The 18,559-nt window shown below is 45.3% G+C and overlaps 1 protein-coding gene across 4 annotated transcripts in view; it reads right to left on the reverse strand.

Moving 5' to 3' along the window:
• Positions 1 to 18,559, reverse strand: part of tbc1d22a (TBC1 domain family, member 22a) — a 188,177-nt gene that overhangs the window by 45,353 nt on the left and 124,265 nt on the right. For all 4 annotated transcript variants that reach the window (XM_023969491.2, XM_023969488.2, XM_023969489.2 and 1 more), the window contains one exon: positions 3,870 to 3,997. In XM_023969491.2, coding sequence (XP_023825259.1) covers positions 3,870 to 3,997 — 128 coding nt within the window. The remainder of the gene's footprint in view (positions 1 to 3,869; positions 3,998 to 18,559) is intronic.

Consider the following 18,559-nt stretch of genomic DNA (forward strand, 5'->3'; position numbering starts at 1 on the left):
AGCAGGTCAGCGGAGTCAATCACCACTTCCGGAGACACCTGAAACCCACCTCTTTAAGGAATACCTAGGATAGGATAAGTAATCCTTCTACCCCCCCCCCCTTAAAAGAGTTAGATTGGCACTTATTGTAAAGTGGTTGTTCCACTGGATATCATAAGGTGAATGCACCAATTTGTAAGTCGCTCTGGATAAGAGCGTCTGCTAAATGACTTAAATGTAATGTAAATGTAGTACAGGCAGTACATACTTCCTATATTCCATGGCTTGCAGAGGCAGGGCCCAGAAGTGTTTTTTGGAGAAAGTAGGCTACGCTCTGACTATGTGATTTACTACCAATAATTCACTGATGGAAATCAATTGAGTTTTATCTGCAGTTCACTTTTGGTAGGCAAAAAAAGGATCTTGAGATTGGAACAAACTTCCTAACAGTGTCGTGAGAGTTTATGGGCTAACCACTTAGCGTGCGGTCAGTGACTTTCTTATGCCACTACGGGGCTTCCGCCTTTTCGCTTTCATATTACGTTTCGTAACACTCTCGGACTGAATCTACAAACCTTCACGTTGCCCGTGTGTGTGTTCTCTCCCAGTCAATACAGAGGGTAAAGCGGTAACTGAAAGAGAACGAGGGAATAGGTACACAATTACACCCCCGCTACCCTCCGAGGGCCCCCGCACCAAAGCGTTGTTGCCACGGTAATTAAAGTGAGTCATCAGGAGAGGGTCAACTTCCTCTACGTCCAATAAGGTACACGCATTTTATACTCCAACACAACGAAGAATCAATAGAGACGCATGAAGTAATATCCTGCTATTATTGACACCCGGCGTTATCCTAACAAGAGAGCGTGTCCGTTGAGCCCACACCACAACAAAGTACACATGTCAACAAGCGTCAAAATCAATGGCAGGGTCTGGTAGTGGCGGACGCAGAGGTACAGAGGAAGCCCTCCATCTCGTCCTTCATAACTTCCTCCCTCTCTCTAACACTTTGAGGTAAACAAAAGAAAAAAGAAAAGCCACTGCCACTGTCAGACCACCCACCCACCCACACACACACACACACACACACAATGGTGCACGCACAGGGCTGTTGGAAGTCACAGGGCTTGAGATGGCTATCTGCCCTGTGGCATCTCTGTGTACTATTGTGTTATTGACTGTATGTTTGTTTATCCCATGTGCAACTCTGTGGTGTTTGTGTCGCACTGCTTTGCTTTATCTTGGCCAGGTCTCAGTTGTAAATGAGAACTTGTTCTCAACTAGACTACCTGGTTAAATAAAGGGGCAATACAATAAAATCAAAAAAAGAGTACGGAAGCCTATAAGGTCTTCCTCTCTCCCAAAGCCCAAGAAGTCTGTGTGGCTCGTCGTTAGGGCTGGAGAGTTTTGACCAACAGCTAAATTCTAAACTCCTCATATGAACTAAAGGAAGTAGCTGATTAGTAGAATYAAGTGAAAAGCCAGTGCCACCCATGAGCTACTGTATGTATGTGTGTGTGAGTGAGAGAGAGCGAACGAGAGAGAGACAGAGACAAAGGGAATGAGAGAGAACGAGAGAATGAGATGTGCATTTTAACAGAAAATTAAAGGAAAGTCAGAGTCCACCCCTATCAATCTTTTAGATATACAGTTGAAGTCGGAAGTTCACATATACCTTAGCCAAATACATTTAAACTCCGTTATTCACAATTCCGGACATTTAATCCTAGTAAAAATTCCCTGTCTTAGGTCAGTTAGAATCACCACTTTATTTTAAGAATGTGAAATGTCAGAATAATAGTAGAGAGAATTATTTATTTCAGCTTTTATATCTTTCATCACATTCCCAGTGGGTCAGAAGTTTACATACACTCAATTAGTATTTGGTAGCATTGCCTTTAAATTGTTTAACTTGGGTCAAACGTTTCAGGTAGACTTCACAAGCTTCCCACAAGTTGGTGAATTTGGCCCATTCCTTCTGGACAGAGCTGGTGTAACTGAGTCAGGTTTGTAGGCCTCCTTGCTCACACATGCTTTTCCAGTTCTGCCCACACATTTTCTATAGGATTGAGGTCAGGGCTTTGTGATGGCCACTCCAATACCTTGACTTTGTCGTCCTGAAGCCATTTTGCCACAACTTTGGACGTATGCTTGGGTCATTGTCCATTTGGAAGATCCATTTGCGATCAAGCTTTAACTTCCTGACTGATGTCTTGAGCTGTTGCTTCAATATATCCACATAATTTTCCATCCTCCATGATGCCATCTATTTTGTGAAGTGCACAGCCCCTCCTGCAGCAAAGCACCCCCACAACATGATGCTGACACACCCGTGTTCACGGTTGGGATGGTGCTCTTAGGCTTGCAAGCCTCCTTTTCCTCCAAACATAATGATGGTCATTATGGCCAAACAGTTCTATATTTGTTTCATCAGACCAGAGGACATTTCTCCAAAAAGTACGGTCTTTGTCCCATGTGGAGTTGCAAACCGTAGTCTGGATTTTGTATGGCGGTTTTGAGCAGTGGCTTCTTCCTTGCTGTGTGGAATTTCAGGTTTATGTCGATATAGACTGTTTTACTGTGGATATAGATACTTTTGTACCCGTTTCCTCCAGCATCTTCACAAGGTCCTTTGCTGTTGTACTGGGATTGTTTTGCACTTTCCGCACCAAAGTCCGTTCATCTCTAGGAGACAGAACGCATCTTCTTCCTTGGCAGTATGACGGCTGCGTGGTCCCATGGTGTTTATACTTGCGTACTATTGTTTGTTCAGATGAACTTCGTACCTTCAGGCATTTGAAAATTGCTCCCAAGGATGAACCAGACTTGTGGAGGTCTACAACTTTTTTTTCTGAGGTCTTGGCTGATTTCTTTTGATTTTCCCATGACGTCAAGCAAAGAGGCACCGAGTTTGAAGGTAGGCCTTGAAATACATCCTCAGATAAACTTCCAATTGACTCAAATKATGTCAATTAGCCTATCAGTAGCTTCTAAAGCCATGACATCATTCTTGGAATTTTCCAAGCTGTTTAAAGGCACAGTCAACTTAGTGTATGTAAACTTCTGACCCACTGGAATTGCGATACAGTGAATTTAAGTGAAAAAATCTGTCTGTAAACAATTGTTTGAAAAATGTATTGTGTCATGCACGAAGCAGATGTCCTGATCGACTTGCCAAAACTATAGTTTGTTAACAAGAAATGTGTGTAGTGGTTGAAAAACTAGTTTTAATGACTCCAACCTAAGTGTATGTAAACTTCCGACTTCAACTGTATGTACACATATACATGTATAACAGGCTATCTTAGATGGCACACTGCTGAGGCAAAGGAACACAATACAGGACACATTCCTCCTACACAGAACCAGTCCGTCAGTAATGCAGTCCTTTTAATCCCTCCGATATGTCATCGATCAATTCATGTCATTGACGAACCCTCAAGTCCACCGCCAGGTTATAGCCAGACAGAAAATCAGACACTGTGGCCCTTCAGCGCCAAGCCACAGAGCTCYGCACCACTGCCCTGTTGCAGCCTTTCAGAGGTCCTACACTCTGAGGGGAGGGATGGGAGGAGTGATGAAGGATGGTTTGTTAACAAGGCTTTTGTTTAGTAATAGTTCAGTGGCGTTGAGGCACGGGCTCATTGCTCTGAGCTGCTGACAGACAGAGAGATAGAGAGCCAGCGGTACACGCCACAGAGGAGAGGACTGACAGAGATTGATGACCTCTGCTGGATAGGGCCTTATGAAGGAACACAATGGTTGAATAATACACACACACACGTCGCGCTGTGAGTGAGTGAAATGTGACGATTTGTGTGTGTGTGTTCCTGCGCACGCTTGTACAGTATGTGTGCGTACGTACGTGTGTGTTTGTGGTGTGTGTGTACCTGGTAGGTGTCCCAGAGGCGTATAGTGCAGCGTAACGGCAGCTCTCTCATCAGCAGGTTGTTCATCCAACGGAAGGCAAACTGGAGATACTCCACTTCATACTGCTGCATGTGGACGTGCACCGTTTCTGAAACACACCCCCCCCCCCCACACASAGACTTCTTAAACTGAAATACACACATTTCCATCAAACAATGATCAACGCACGCACTTACAGTATGCAAACACACTACCGTCAGACACTGATGAACACACACGAGCCATTCGCATCAGCACACACACCTTTCTCTTTCCACCGGTGATGGCTGGGCGACCAGACAATACCGCCGTAATTATTACATAGCTGTCAGTGGACCTCTCAAAGAACATTACAGCTACTGTATAGCTCGGGAGAAAGACAGCATTATAACAGTGTGTGTGTATTGTTTGCGTGCGTGTGCGTGTGTGTATTAGAGGTCTTCACGGGTCCAACTTTACGAAATGGACCTGGGCCTTTCCCACCTGGACCCGAGGAAAACTAGACCCAATCTGTATAGCGCTGGTCGGATCCAGATCCGGTCATTTCCGAGTGAGTGCACTATATATTGAAAATGATGTGGACACCCCTCTTTCAGCCACAACAGTTGCTGACAGGTGTATAAAATCGAGCACACAGCCATGCAATCGCTAAAGACAAACATTGTAGAATGGCATTACTGAAGGGCAACGTGGCGCCGTCATAGGATGCCRCCTTTCCAACAAGTCAGTTKRTCAAACGTATGCCCTGCTAGAGCTGCCCCGGTCAACTGTAAGTGYTGTTAYTGKGAASTAGAAAGGTCTAGGAGCAAAAACGGCTCAGCCGAGTGCTGAAACACGTAGCGAGTRAAAATTGCCTGCCCTCGGTTGCAACACTCCCTACCAAGTTCCAAGCTGCCTCTGGAAGCAACGTCAGTACAATAACTGTTYGTCCGGAGCTTCATGAAATGGGTTTCCATGGCCCAGCAGCCACACACAAKCCTAACATCACCATGCAAAATGCCATGCTTTGACTTTGGAGCGGTGGAAACRCGTTCTCTGGAGTGATGAATCACCCTTCAGCAACTGGCAATCAGACGGACAAATCTGGTTTTGGCGGATGCCAGAAGAACAATACCTGCCCCAACGCATAGTGCCAAATGCAAGGTTTGGTGGAGGAGGAATAACGGTCTGGGGCTGTTTTTCATGGTTCGGGCTAGACCCCTTAGTTCCAGAGAAGGGAAATCTTAACGCTACAGCATACAATAACATTCTAGACGATTCTGTGCTTCCAACTTTGTGGCAAAAGTTAGGGACGGCCTTTTCCTGTTTCAGCATGACAATGCCCCCATGTACAAAGTGAGGTCCATACAGAAATGGTTTGTCGAGATCTGTGTGGAAGAACTTGACTGGCTTGCGCAGAGCCCTGACATTAACCCCATCGAACATCTTTGGGATSAATTGGAACGCCGACTGCGAGCCAGGTCTAATCGGCCATTAGTGCCCGACCTCACTAATGCTMTTGTGGCTGAACGGAAGCAAATAACCGCAGCMATGTTCCAAYGTCTGGTGGAAAGCCTTCCCAGATGAGTGGAGGCTGTCATAGCAGCAAAGGGGGACCAACTCCATATTAATGCCCATGATTTTGTAATGAGACGTTCGACGAGCAGGTGTCCACATACTTTTGGTCATGTAGTGCATCTCCTAACTTTTTCCAAACACGGAGACTTTATGACTGGCGCCWATTGCCACTTTGATGACTTATAATTGGCCAACAACAAGCTACRTGCACCACACTCCACTTGTGAAAAGCAAGAGCAGCAGCATAAATTATAAAATGTCTCTCGCTCTCTCTCTACTGCAGCAGTTCTGTTTGGATCTGTAAGGTCCCTTCAGGACAAGTCAATTACAATGACACATACCGGAGACCCGTGACAATCATCTCAGATCTGACCCAGACCCGTTACATTATTTAGAATTATGGATCCGGAACCGCTCATGTCCCGGATTGTGTCTTGGGTATTCGGGTACAGGTGGATCTGTGAAGACCTCCAGTGTGTATCAATCGAAGACTATTAATAAGCTCTGAAACATCCAATCAGTCCTCTAACCAGTGACACGGACAATGATTCCAGATCAGATCCCTGAACAATGAAGCTATCTTAGTTTGGTTCTGACATAAAGGACAACTCTGTACAGAGGTCGCATTACCGTTTAGAAATATGCATTTTCTGCCTTTTAAACCATTTCACTTGCGTTTTATGTTTAAAGTTAAGTGTTTGCATCAATAGAGTGGCCAGGGGAGTGCAACTAGTTTCTCTTCACACAATAAATTAATGATACACATTTGGCAGATATTTGCTTTCTTTTCATCAAACGAAAATAGAAGTGCAACACTATTTAGCCAGCAGCCACACAAGTACACTAGCTTACAGGGAAAAAACGATGCATGGCCATCCGATGAGTCATGTTTATCATAGAATAATGTAGCCAGCTACTTTTCCTAATGTTTCGCTTCAAGTTCCTCTTGCATTTTAGCTACCCGAAGTAAAGTGTGYATTCACATCACCCCTGCTGTACCCATCACAATTCACTTCATTTGTCACCCCACATGTGTCAACACACACACACACGTCAACAAATCACATTCGTTCGTTCTCGCATGCGCACCCACACAAAACACTCTCAGAGGGCGAGGTAAACAGCGAACACTCCTCTCGCTCGCTCGTCCCCACAGTTTAATTATCACATAGCTATGCTCCGCATAAACAACAGAGGCCTAACATCATTAACGGTGAATAAATCACAGTAATATATCACCTCTAAACAGCTTCCCTAATAAGAGGCAACCCAACACTCAGAATAACCACTTTGGAGGAAATAAATTAAACTTCTCACAWGCAGTCAGAGGAGTTGGCTTGGCTAAAGCACACTCAGATCTGGTACCAGGCTAAGACTGATGGTAAGAAGAGAAGAGGAACCATTCTACAGAGACAGAATAGCCTGAGTTCGGAGTCCTGGTCCCCTGGAAGTTAATTAGTTAGTTATTGTTTTATCTGTTCTAGAGCCAGTAGAACAGAGGAACAGCTGTTATAGCTAGGGAAGGAAAACAGAGAGAGATGATTGTTAGTGATTCAGTACTACGGAGCCACTCTTTCTGCTCCCTCTCTTTCTGCATATAGAACATTATTTTAATCCGCTGCACACCCAGGGAGGAGGGGGGGGGGGTACCTGCTTTCAGCTAGTAACACATCTAGAAGACTTGTTGTGGGCAACTAGGTACAGTTAACATGATTAGGCCTACAGTTAAAACAGCAGGAAAGTGACTCGGTTGAGGGTGAATTAAGTCAAGTCAGTGGTTGAAAGCGTTTGCCCTAAAAAGTACTCCACCAGAACAAAATCAAATTCAGTGGTAAGGTAAGTCATTMATTCTGTTTGCGGGAAGTCAGACTATAATATGCTAAAGAAGACGCAAGTGTTAGCAGGAGTTTAGTGGAGTTTTGTAGGGAGTTTAGCCCCCCGGCAGACTGCGACTGGCAGCGCACGGCCTGCTCGGTAGATTTGGGTAGCGGGAGGAGTTGGAGGTCAAGGGTCAGGGAAAAGACAAGTGATGCCGCTGAGCTGCATTCTGCTGAGCTCCACACTTCTCCTCTCCTCCATCCCATAATTACATCTACCCTCTCCCTTTCCCTTTCCTCATTCTCTCTCCCTCTATCTATCCATCTCACGCTCTCGAGCGCACTCTTTGTACCTCATCTCTCTCCTCTTTTTCCCTCTCTTTCTTTACTTAAATCTCTTTTTCTTCATCCATCTCTCTTTACCCCTCCCCCTCTCTTCTCCTCCCTCTCAGCTCCATTTTCAGGGTTCTTGCCTGTCTGAATGGCTTCTCTGCTGAGCTTTTTCTACCACTTGACCAGACCTCCAGTACTCTGACAGCATGCACCCTGAAAGATAGGTCCTCTATATCTATCATGTTCCATGACAAACCAACAGGGTGTCATTTTTTGCGTCTGTGAGCTCTGACGTTGTCCTTATCATGTTTCAGTGTCCGGCAAAGTTGATTACATAAGGAGATTGATAGACACGCCACAACACGCCTTCTTAGCGTCAGCGAAAACTGTGCATCGTATACTCGTGTGTGTGTGTGTGTGTGTGTGTGTGTGTGTACTCTATATCCCAGGATGACAGTTGCGTGTGACTCTGCCTGTATGCTAGGCTATCAGTTCCTTCTCTCTGTGCTCCTAGGGATCGCATTTGTCAGCAGGGACACGTCATTCATCATGCACCACTTCCATCACACACAGGGCTACAGCACTGAGGACTATGATCTACATGCTAAACCATCGACCAGGGACTCGTGTCCATCAACAAAGTAGAATCCAGCTATGAAGAACTCCTTCTTCATACGCTCACTCACAAAACTCTTCAAAGCACAACAAACAAATATMATTTGTCGATGCCAATGAATGAATGCATATTTGAGTTGATTTTATGGTAAACGACATAGCAATGTGCATAGTGCTGCTAAGACGATAGAGGAAAGCCAAGCTCTATGGGCCTGTGTGAATCAATAGGTTGTGTGCAGGTGGATTGAGAGGTCTAGAGGAGATGAGAGGAGCTCAGAGGAGAGGCAGAGAGAACAGAGGGGTGACTGCGGGTTAAATCCTCACAGCAGAGACGTGATGTCAGATCACCATGAAGCTCAGCAATAGACATGTAATCACATGCACACTTAAGAGAGAGAGAGCGAAAGACACAGGCACGCACGCACAGTCACACACACATGCACGCACGCGCAGTCACACACACACACAGGACAATAGTAGAGTCTAGTAGTAGAGTCTAGTAGAGTCTAACATCTTCAAACAAAGGAAAAAGACAATTATTCTCTTCACAGATACACTAGTCAACTTCTTTTTCTACAATTCTATTCATACTTCTGCCTCAACAATCGAACCATGGGAGTCTTACAGGTACATGATTCAGAGTGCAGAAACCGTGCGGTTTCTCTCCTTCGTTTGCATAAATAAATTCACCTTTAGAGCAATATCCATGCTGATGAACCCTGAATGCATTCTGTATTCACACAGAACAGAGAGAGAGAGAGAGAGAGAGATCAGAGGAAACATTTCCAAACCTTGTGGAGAGAGAGAGACATCGTTTTCTTTCTCTTTTTAGGGACTAGATCAGCATTAATATTGCAGATAGATTGTAGCTTCCGGTGAACGTTAGCGTGACGGTAGAAATTACACGCTTTAGTGTCACGATAAGAAAACGGGGCTATGGTTTAATACGGCGTCGCTAATTAGAGCGACGCTCCTGATTGTTGCTAAAAGCACCCGGCGACGGTTCTGCCTCTTGGGCTCCTGAGTGGAGGGGATTCAATTAATCATAATGAGGGGAGCAGGGGCAGCCAGGGGTAGAGAGGTGAAGAGTTTCACAGACTGGAGACTGCTCTGGATTAGGAACAGAGTCAAAAAGGGGGGAATCCCGGGGCCTCAGAGAGAAGATCAATAGGTTAGGAAGAGCTAACCAGATCAGAAYTGAGTGGCTAGAGAGTTAACTCACCTGGTGTCCGAATAAGTCAGAGACACACACTAGCGCTGGGACGATAAACCAAAAGGTTTTCGACGCCGACCATACCGATAAGTAGCCTTGAAATGAAATACGTTTGGTGATATGGGTGATTGTTACCGGGACAACCGATGGCTACAACCATCCTACTAGCAGCAGTAGTTAAAAGGATAATAAATCTATTCATTAAATGTGGTGCACATTTTAAGTATCGTTCCGTTTATCCTATCAATTCAGGGAATGTATTGCGATACGGATTTTTGTCCATATTGCCCAGCTCTAACACACACACACACACACAGACACACACACACAGACACACCTTCACCACAAGAGTCATCTCACACTACCACTCAACAGCCTAACGGTCCGACTGATTTAACAGCCCATCATAACTACTGGACGGAAACCTCCATAGCGGTCTGCATTTCCCAACACTTCTGGAAAACGGTGCCTCACTCACTGACCAATGTCACCTGTAACATCAACTCAAGTAGAAAATGAAAAGTGACTATAAAAAGATATCGTTAGCTGCGGTAGGCTAAATGCATGAGAAACTACCTCCCCTTTTGGCTGAAACCAGGTTTTGCTCCCGTCCCACTCTCCTGGATTGAAGGTGACCGTTTTCCCCTCCTCATTTATCTAGAGCACACCCTGTGCAYTACCGCCTCAGCGCGTTCATTTTAATTGTAAACGCACTCATCTCCGTACCTGGTTCTGTTTAAAGGGCCTGGGAGATATGGTGGTGGTGTGGGCCGCAACGGAGCAGGGGAACATGGGGGGAAATCACAGGACTCTGCTTAAAAATAGGATTACAAATGCAGATAGTTCTTTCCTCGTATAGACAAATCCCATTAGTACATATCTTCCATTATGCACGGCACACACACTGGCAGGCGAGGACGCCATCTTCCTATTCTTGACAAACTCCTCGTTTGTCAAACACATCTAAAATCAACACTCATCCATCAACCCTGTTCTTAAAAAGCACAAAACAAAACGTGCGACCACCACGACAGCCCAGTCAGGCAGCTAATGACAGACAGCAGTGACCCTAAAGCAGCTACCGCACGGTGAGTGAACACGTTGGCATCGACTGACTGATTTCTAAAGCTATAGTGAGTGAACACATTGGCATCGACTCCTTTCGAAAGCTCCACACCRCCCGGGCCATCCATCCATCCACGGGGAGTGTATTTCTAGAGAGCGGAGAGAGAAGACGAGCTGCCGTGTCCGGCATCGGTCGGTCAAACGTAAACAAAGCACGGAGAGAGGGAGAGAGAAGGGGAAAGGAAACAGGAATGGAACAGAGAAAAAGGAGAACACAGGGAGATCAATGCTGTGTGTGTGTGGGGGGGGGGGGGTCTTTGTGTGTGATCTGATACCCACTGCTGCAGTAGTCTCACATCAGCCTCTGTCTTTCAGAGAAACACAGCCCCACACAAAGGAGGAGAGGATGGAGAGATGTGTATTACTCCGGCCGTGTGGAGAGGAGATTAGGCCCTGAGAGAGAAGGGAGGACAAAGAGGAGATGAGGGACCACCCTGGCTTTCCAACACACACACGGAAGAAGGAAAGAAGGAAGGAAGCACGCACAGTCCCACACACGGTTAAGCTAACATGCAACCCCGGTCTCAGTCAGAGGTGAAAAATGTACTCTTCATATTCAGTYACAACCCTATACCCTCTTCAGCTTAAAACTATTACTCTAGACACTGTAGCCTGTATTTTAGATGTGCTGCACACGCACAAAGGAATGAATGTCTGAATGGCATGCGGTGTTCTTGTCAAACCCTTACCCTGACGCGTCAGCCAGGCTATTACAAAAACAGATCAACATGTCTTTCATTCCAGCTGTCGTCCTATCATCCTGGCATATCGACTATCATACAACTCGCTGCCCTTGGATATACCGAGCCTGAATGACCTCTAACACATTACAGAATCCGAGCTAATCGTATGATCTCAAAAATACTCCGCTGCCTCAGCGGGCGCACAAAGTAGAAGTTCAGTTATACCATCTGAACTCAAGTGAACATTCTTTGAAATATTCTGTGGAAGTCTGAACGGAATAATATAGTACAAAGTCAGATATTCAATAAGAGGGTACAGAGGGTAGCCCTCCACCCTTCCACTTCTCCTCCCCCGTAATAACACAGGCCTGTAATAACAGAGCTAGAGGAAGCAAGGAACTGCTACAGGAGGACAGGACCCATTGGCTCCCACTGCCTCTCTGCTCTGAGCTGTACAGATGAGATGGTACTGTAGACAGAGACCTGATTATCGTAGCGCAGGGCTAGGCAACCCTGTTCYTGGAGTGACGCAGGGAGTGTAGGATGTTGTTCCAACTAGGCACCACACCTGACCATTTGAGCTAACTGATCAGTTCAGTGATTGCCTAAATCCAACACACCTGGTCTTCCAGGTCGGTTAAATCAMWAACATGGGAGWGCCTGTGGCACTGCAGCACCAGGGTCGCCTACCCCTGTATTAAAAGAACCAGGGTGGTTGTTTTGACCCGAGGGGGGGGTCGTTCAACAAAATGTGTTAGTGATTCGTCAGGGATATATCAGGGCCTATTGGAGGTTGAACGTTCACTCCTCCRCTAAATTGTGCAGGGWSTGGTCAGAGAGCCTAGACTACGCTCTCTGCTATATAGGTTACCGTGCTGTATGGACCTAGCTCTACACAGAGGCAGAGAAATAGGAGAGTTCTTGAGGAATCATGCCAAACTGTTCTCTCTCTCCACCCCTGTCGATTTGAGAGGCAAGTGAGGGGTGGTGGAGGGTCCAGGCAGGGCTGTGCTCTCTCGCTCTCTATATTCCCCTCTGTTCTCTCTTTATCCCGTCTCCCTCTGCTCTCGCTTTCCCTGCTCAGTGTCTGTGCTTTTCGCTCTACTCGCTCGCTCTACTCTGCTCTCTCTCCTTTGCTCTCTGTTTGAGGGAGATAAAGGCAGGTGAGCTGGCAGTGTCTGGGCTGAAGGGCAGGCAGGGAGAGACTGAAGGACGGACCTGAGCCGCTGACAGAGCAGACGAGTCACAGGGTAGGACGGGACGAAGCATTAATGCAATCAGACACTGGGGTGAGATCAGCATGACTCCCCCTCCTCTCCTCACCCCTTCCCTCCTCTCCTCTCAGTGCCTGGTGGTCAAATGGACTGTATCAGCTAAGGTACCAGGTAATACAAGACGCTGGTGTAAGTCCGTATAACACAACAATACAGATCCGTTTCTGTATCATCATCATCAGGTGGAGATCAGTTTCTCATAACATCACACATTTGATCAGCAATTTTATCTATCAGCATCACCGCAAAGGACAATGCAAGGTGAGTTCACCATTACACCGTTAACACGTAAAGCWCCYTGAAAAGCYCTAWAAATGCAGCACCATTAGTATCTAAYATAATCACAGGGGTAATTAGAGAATACCTCTTCATATAGCGTACAGTCTGGGCAGGTATTGTGGTTGTTGTTCCAGCATGATGTGGCTATTCAGCTGCATGACCGCAATGTGTCTTTGCTCAAGTTCACGGCTGACGGCATCACGAGTCAGGGACAGTTTAGGTCTCTCTCGYTCACACCCCCTCCACGCCCTCCTTCCTCCCTCCCATCTTGCTCTGTCGCGTCCAGTCTCTCCCCCGTGCAAACAGACGTTATGTCAGGCAGGGCTGGCAGGCTGGTCGGGTTCTGTCATGTCCCTGTGGCGCTAAGCTAGCTCCTTTCTTTCTGTCACCTGACAGAGCAGAGCAGAGCCATATGGCTGAGGAGCCAGAGGAGAGCCAGAGGTGTGCTTCAGGAGCATGTCTGAACATCAGGGCCCCGGGCCACCAAGTAGCACCAATCTGGGCAGGCCATCTCTCAGTGGTACACCTCCAGCCCTGGCTAACACACACCTTATCACATCCGTGAGTGTGGTGGGGGAAACACTACGCAGTGGTCGATAGGATCAAATACAACCTGGCTGGTGTACCACGAGGAAGAGACTAAGGCTGCTATGTGTCTCTGAAGGAAGGGAACGTAGYAAGGCTACTGATCTCTCTCTTCGCCACAGCTTGTTGCGTCTGATGCTTTCTTCTCTTCCCTTTTCTCCACTGGCTCCCTGTCCTCTACCTTTCTGTTCCCCTTTTTCTCTCTTCAGTCTTTCTTGTACCCGGCTGTTCTCTGCTCTCTGAAAGGTTTCCTCTTTTCAAGATGTACATTTGAGTGTCGAATGGTGGTCAGGTGGTTATTTTTAAGTCACTCTGGGGTTTTGTAGGACTGTTGTTACACTGCGCTATTATCCCAAAAYGACCCCCTTGGAGCCATGTCCTGTGTCAGGTTTAATCAGCTAGCAGAGAGCTGGCAGAGTGGTGCTGTTTTACATCTCCCTTGGAACAGCCCTAATGGATCTAGTTACGCAGAGGTGGGAAATCAATCCACATCCAACTCATGCTCACACACAAACACATCCATGTACATACTCACACTTTTAATCTCAGCAGGCTTCGTATTTGATTTTGATTTGATTTTTTATTGTCCCTGGGCAGTCAGTCCAGCATATTGKCTCCTTGGAAGAGCAGTTAACTTCTAGTAAATCTGTTTTCATTTCAACAACCAGGGCTTTACATTGAACTTTTTTAGCTACTTGTCCTTGGACAAGTAGGACATCTTTTTTGACTTTTTCCGAAAGCTAAAGTCACATAACAAAAAAAAGGTCCGTAACACCATCGGCCAAAAGAGTGAGTGAAAATGAGTGAGGTACATAGGAGGGATGTGAAATCATTTTCTGCGCTTGCCCATAGACCACGTGTCAAACTCGTTCCGCGGAGGGCCGAGTGCCTGCGGGTTTTGGCTCGTCCGTTATACTTGATTGATGAATTAAGGTCACTGATTAGTAAGGAACTCCCCTCACCTGGTTGTCTAGGTCTTAACTGAAAGGAAAAAAACAAAAACAAAAACCAGCAGACACTAGGCCCTCCATGGAATGTTTGACACCCCTGCCATAGACGATGTTCTCCCTCCCTAGCGGCCATCCAAAATAACGTACAAACAATTTGATTCCATTTTTATTTTCATAAAATCTCTTTCTCTGTCCTCAGCAGTAACCTAAGTTTTTGACTTCCTCGTTGGATTTTTCAATCTTGGTATCGTTTTGCTCAATTTGACTTGTGGCCTAAAATATTTGYCATTCGAAATAAATCTGTGAACGAGAACAGCGTAGACTCCGACTTCCAGAATTATTCCCATTTAAAAGCTGCAACTTTAGGACATTAAACACAAGAATTGTTCAGGAAAATAGTCTTCATAACTTGAATTTGTCTTAATGCTTTTATGATATTTAAATTAGTAGGATTAGGCTTTTGGTTCGCAATGGCAAAGATTTTTTGGGGGGCCTCGCATGCATCATTTCTGTCTTATAATGCTTTTCTCAACTAGAAGGTTTGTTMAAATTTCTCATTTGATTTTTATATATTGCTATGGTTTCTTCTCTGTCTCTCATTATTACCATACGCCTTCCATGTTTTTGGGTTATTYAAAAACAACAAAACTTTGATACCCTAGAACTCTGTTAGATTCATTCATTGCTTGACCGTGAAAAAGTGTGGCAGGAGAAATCTAGCATTGATTAAATTGAAAGAGTGGCTTAATAGGCCAASTCATATTCATATCAAAATGACATTTTCTGACCGGATATTTTGTGCTGCTTTGGTGAGGCTCTTAGCTCTCTCTACATTGTTCTCTTGCTTTGTATAAATATAACTTATTTATACAAATGTGTAACAGCAAATAGGAATATAGGCAATTTACTCAGAATGTAAACTGCGGCTCTGCCTGATCCAATTCTGATCGGAGTAATTGTTTGATATTGTGATTTTCTACTGAAATCTATATTCTGGTAACTATTTTTGAGTGTGTATGTAAACTTCCGACTTCAACTGTATGTATGTTTTATGCAGGGCTCATCTGAGAAAGACATGTTGGTCTCAGTATGACTYCCTGTTGAAAAGAGGTTAAAACATTTTTGAAATGAGAGTATTTAAATATTTGTATAAATACTATGTATTTGAGTATTTTCAAATACATGCCAATACTTTCCAAATGTATGTCCTAATACATACCCATATTCAAACACTAGTCTTTGAAAGTAATTAAAATACCCTAAATAGTATTTGAACCCAGGTCTGACACATTCACGCAAGCCAACAGAGGCTTTCAAGAGGAAGACAAGTCTTAAACTCATTTCTCTCCCCTCTCAATTGTGCTCTCTCTGTCTGTCGGTCTTTTACTCTCCCTATGTTGTGCACTTCCCCTCGGTCTCTATCATTAGTCTGCTGCAGGAGACAACATACYGACATGAAAGCAGAACAAAATTACACAACACATTGCCCTGACAAGAGACCCAATCAAACCATCATAACAACTCATACAACAGGAGAAGTGTTCACCCTAAGACTGTCTCTCTCTCTCTGCTCTCCTCTCCCTAACCCTTTGAAACAACTACAGCACCACAGCCTTGTCAAATATAAATTGTTCTATTTYATTGACTCTCACTCTCTCAGCAGCATTCTCCCCTACTTCAACATCCCATTTGAATGTGAGGCGCAAGACATTTAGCCAGCCCCCCCCCCCCATTAGAGATAAATACAGTTCAATGTGACAAGAGTGGGACTCTGGAGTCTAACAATGTGAAGGTTGGTCAAGAACAAGACTACGCAACAAAGGAGCCATTTGATAAGGGCTTCTGTTCGGTATTCATGACGAGGACAGAAAGAACACCATTAGAGCCTAATGTTAATGAGAAACATTTGAATGACAAAGCATGGACATTATTATGCGGACATCAGAAGTATTTAACCACAGTCAAGGAACACATTGCCTTCGTCCCAAACGGCACGCTATTCCCTATTTAGTGTGCTACTTTTGACCAGGATCCATAGGGGGCATCATTAGGGCTCTGGTCAAAAGTATTGCACTATATAGAGAATAGGGTGCCATTTTATTGACAGATTAATTAACACATAGGGATTCTTAGAAGGTAAGAGACTCATTCCCGGGAGAAAACTTTTCTCTCTAATTACAATGAGTGCAGAAACTACAGATTTTGCATATAGTGTTGATTCAAACCTATATGGAGACGTGTGTGTGTGTGTGTGTGTGTGTGTGTGTGTGTGTGTGTGTGTGTGTGTGTGTGTGTGTGTGTGTGTGTGTGTGTGTGTGTGTGTGTGTGTGTGTGTGTGTGTGTGTGTGTGTGTGTGCGTGCGTGCGTGCGTGCGTGCGTGCGTGCGTGCGTGCGTGCGTGCGTGCGTGCGTGCAAATCAAAGTTTATTTGTCACATGCACCGAATACAACAGGTGTAGACCTTACAGTGAAATGCTTACTTACAAGCCCTTAACCAGCAACGCAGTTCAAGAAGAGTTAAGAAGATATTTACCAAATAAATTAAAGTTAAAAATAATAAGAAAAAGAAACACAATAAGAAAAACGAGGCTGTAGACAGGGGATACCGAGTCAGTGTGCGGGGGTACAGGTTAGTCGAGGTAATTTGTACATGTAGATAGGGGTGAAGTGACGATGCATAGATAATAAACAGCAAGTAGCAGCAGTGTACAAAAAGGGTGGAGGGGTCAACGTAAATAGTCCGGTGGCGATTCTATTAATTGTTCAGCAGTCTTATAGCTTGGGGGATAAAAGCTGTTGAGGAGCCTTTCGGTACCAGACTTGGCGCTCCGGTACCGCTTGCGTGCGGTAGCAGAGAAAAGTATAAGAGTGTGTATAAGTGTGTATAAGTGTGCGCGTGCACGCGTGTCTATAGGGTTCAAACCTTTAAAGAGCTGTGTGTTGAGTTAATGAGCGATATGTTACAATTGGGGAAAAAATATTACAAATACATGGTAGTCATTTATCAGATGTTCTTATCTAGAGACGTACAGGAGCAGCTAGGGTTAAGTGCCTTGCTCAAGCGCACGTCGGCAGATTTTTTTTATCTAGTCGGCTCAGGGATTCGAACCAACGACCTTTTGGTTACTGGCCAAACGCTCTTACCCGCTAGGCTAATTTCACAGTAGTAAAATGTATATACCTTGCAAAGTATGGTTCATTTATCATTAGAAACTGAGTGGTTTGAGCCCTGAATGCTGATTGGCTGAAAGCCGAGGTGTATCAGAAAAACATGTATTTTTGATTCTTTCTTATTCTTATTGCTGAAGTATTTACAGGTCATTTAAGGTAGACGTGTGCTGTAGGATCAAGTGGAGTGGAGATGGCAACACAACACCGGAAACTCAAAATGATAAAGTRAGAGAGAAAGAACTGAAGTTCTCAAGGAGGACTGKTAAAGTTCAATCTCTGTTTAAGAACAGTCTCTTTCTCACTCCAGAGAGASTAAATCTAACCTGCGACCTAAAGACATTTATCTTGTCCAAAAAGACCAACTCAATTTCCCTCCCTGCATAAATTTRGTTGTTAAATATAGACATCAGAAAGGCAGAAAAAATAAGACCGTTTTGGAATACAAATGCCTGGGKCTGRGGCTGGGGTATACAGATGGGGCATGGGCTGGATCTGGCAGTAGGGTATAGCGCTCGGTCTCGTGTTGAATCTGGGTCTAGAACTGGGCTGACTGTATGCAGCGAAGGGCTCTGTCTCTGTCCTGTAAGAAGTCCACAAAATCCTGATTATACCTCTCGAATGTAAAGAACATACAGGACTAGATCTGAGTCGAGGTCCAGTCCTGGTCTGGCTTTGTGCTGTGCAGGGACCAGTCTCCCTCCACCCTGGCCTTACCCTGCTCTGTGAGGAGATGGCGGGAGGAGAGGATGGCCAGTGAATTCTGATTACACCTCTGTCATTTAAAGTAATGAGAGGAGCTCATGCTCTGGTGGCTCCTGCTTCCCCCCGGCGGACCAGACGCCAGCCAGCCGCCGTTCTGTTAAAGGCCACACTGACCCGCCAATGATTGGGGATGACACACAGCAGTCAGGGTGTGTGTGTGTGTGCCCGCGATCACTCGGACAGACTAATCGTCACTCTGACAGGAAGAGAAACATACAGACAGATGGCCAAAGGGAGAGAGATAGGACACAGAGTTGTGCTCAGAGACAGGATTTCCCTTCCGGAAACCACACACACACACAGAGAGA

This window comes from Salvelinus sp. IW2-2015, linkage group LG24, assembly GCF_002910315.2.
Source record: "Salvelinus sp. IW2-2015 linkage group LG24, ASM291031v2, whole genome shotgun sequence".
Classification (NCBI taxonomy): Eukaryota; Metazoa; Chordata; class Actinopteri; order Salmoniformes; family Salmonidae; genus Salvelinus; species Salvelinus sp. IW2-2015.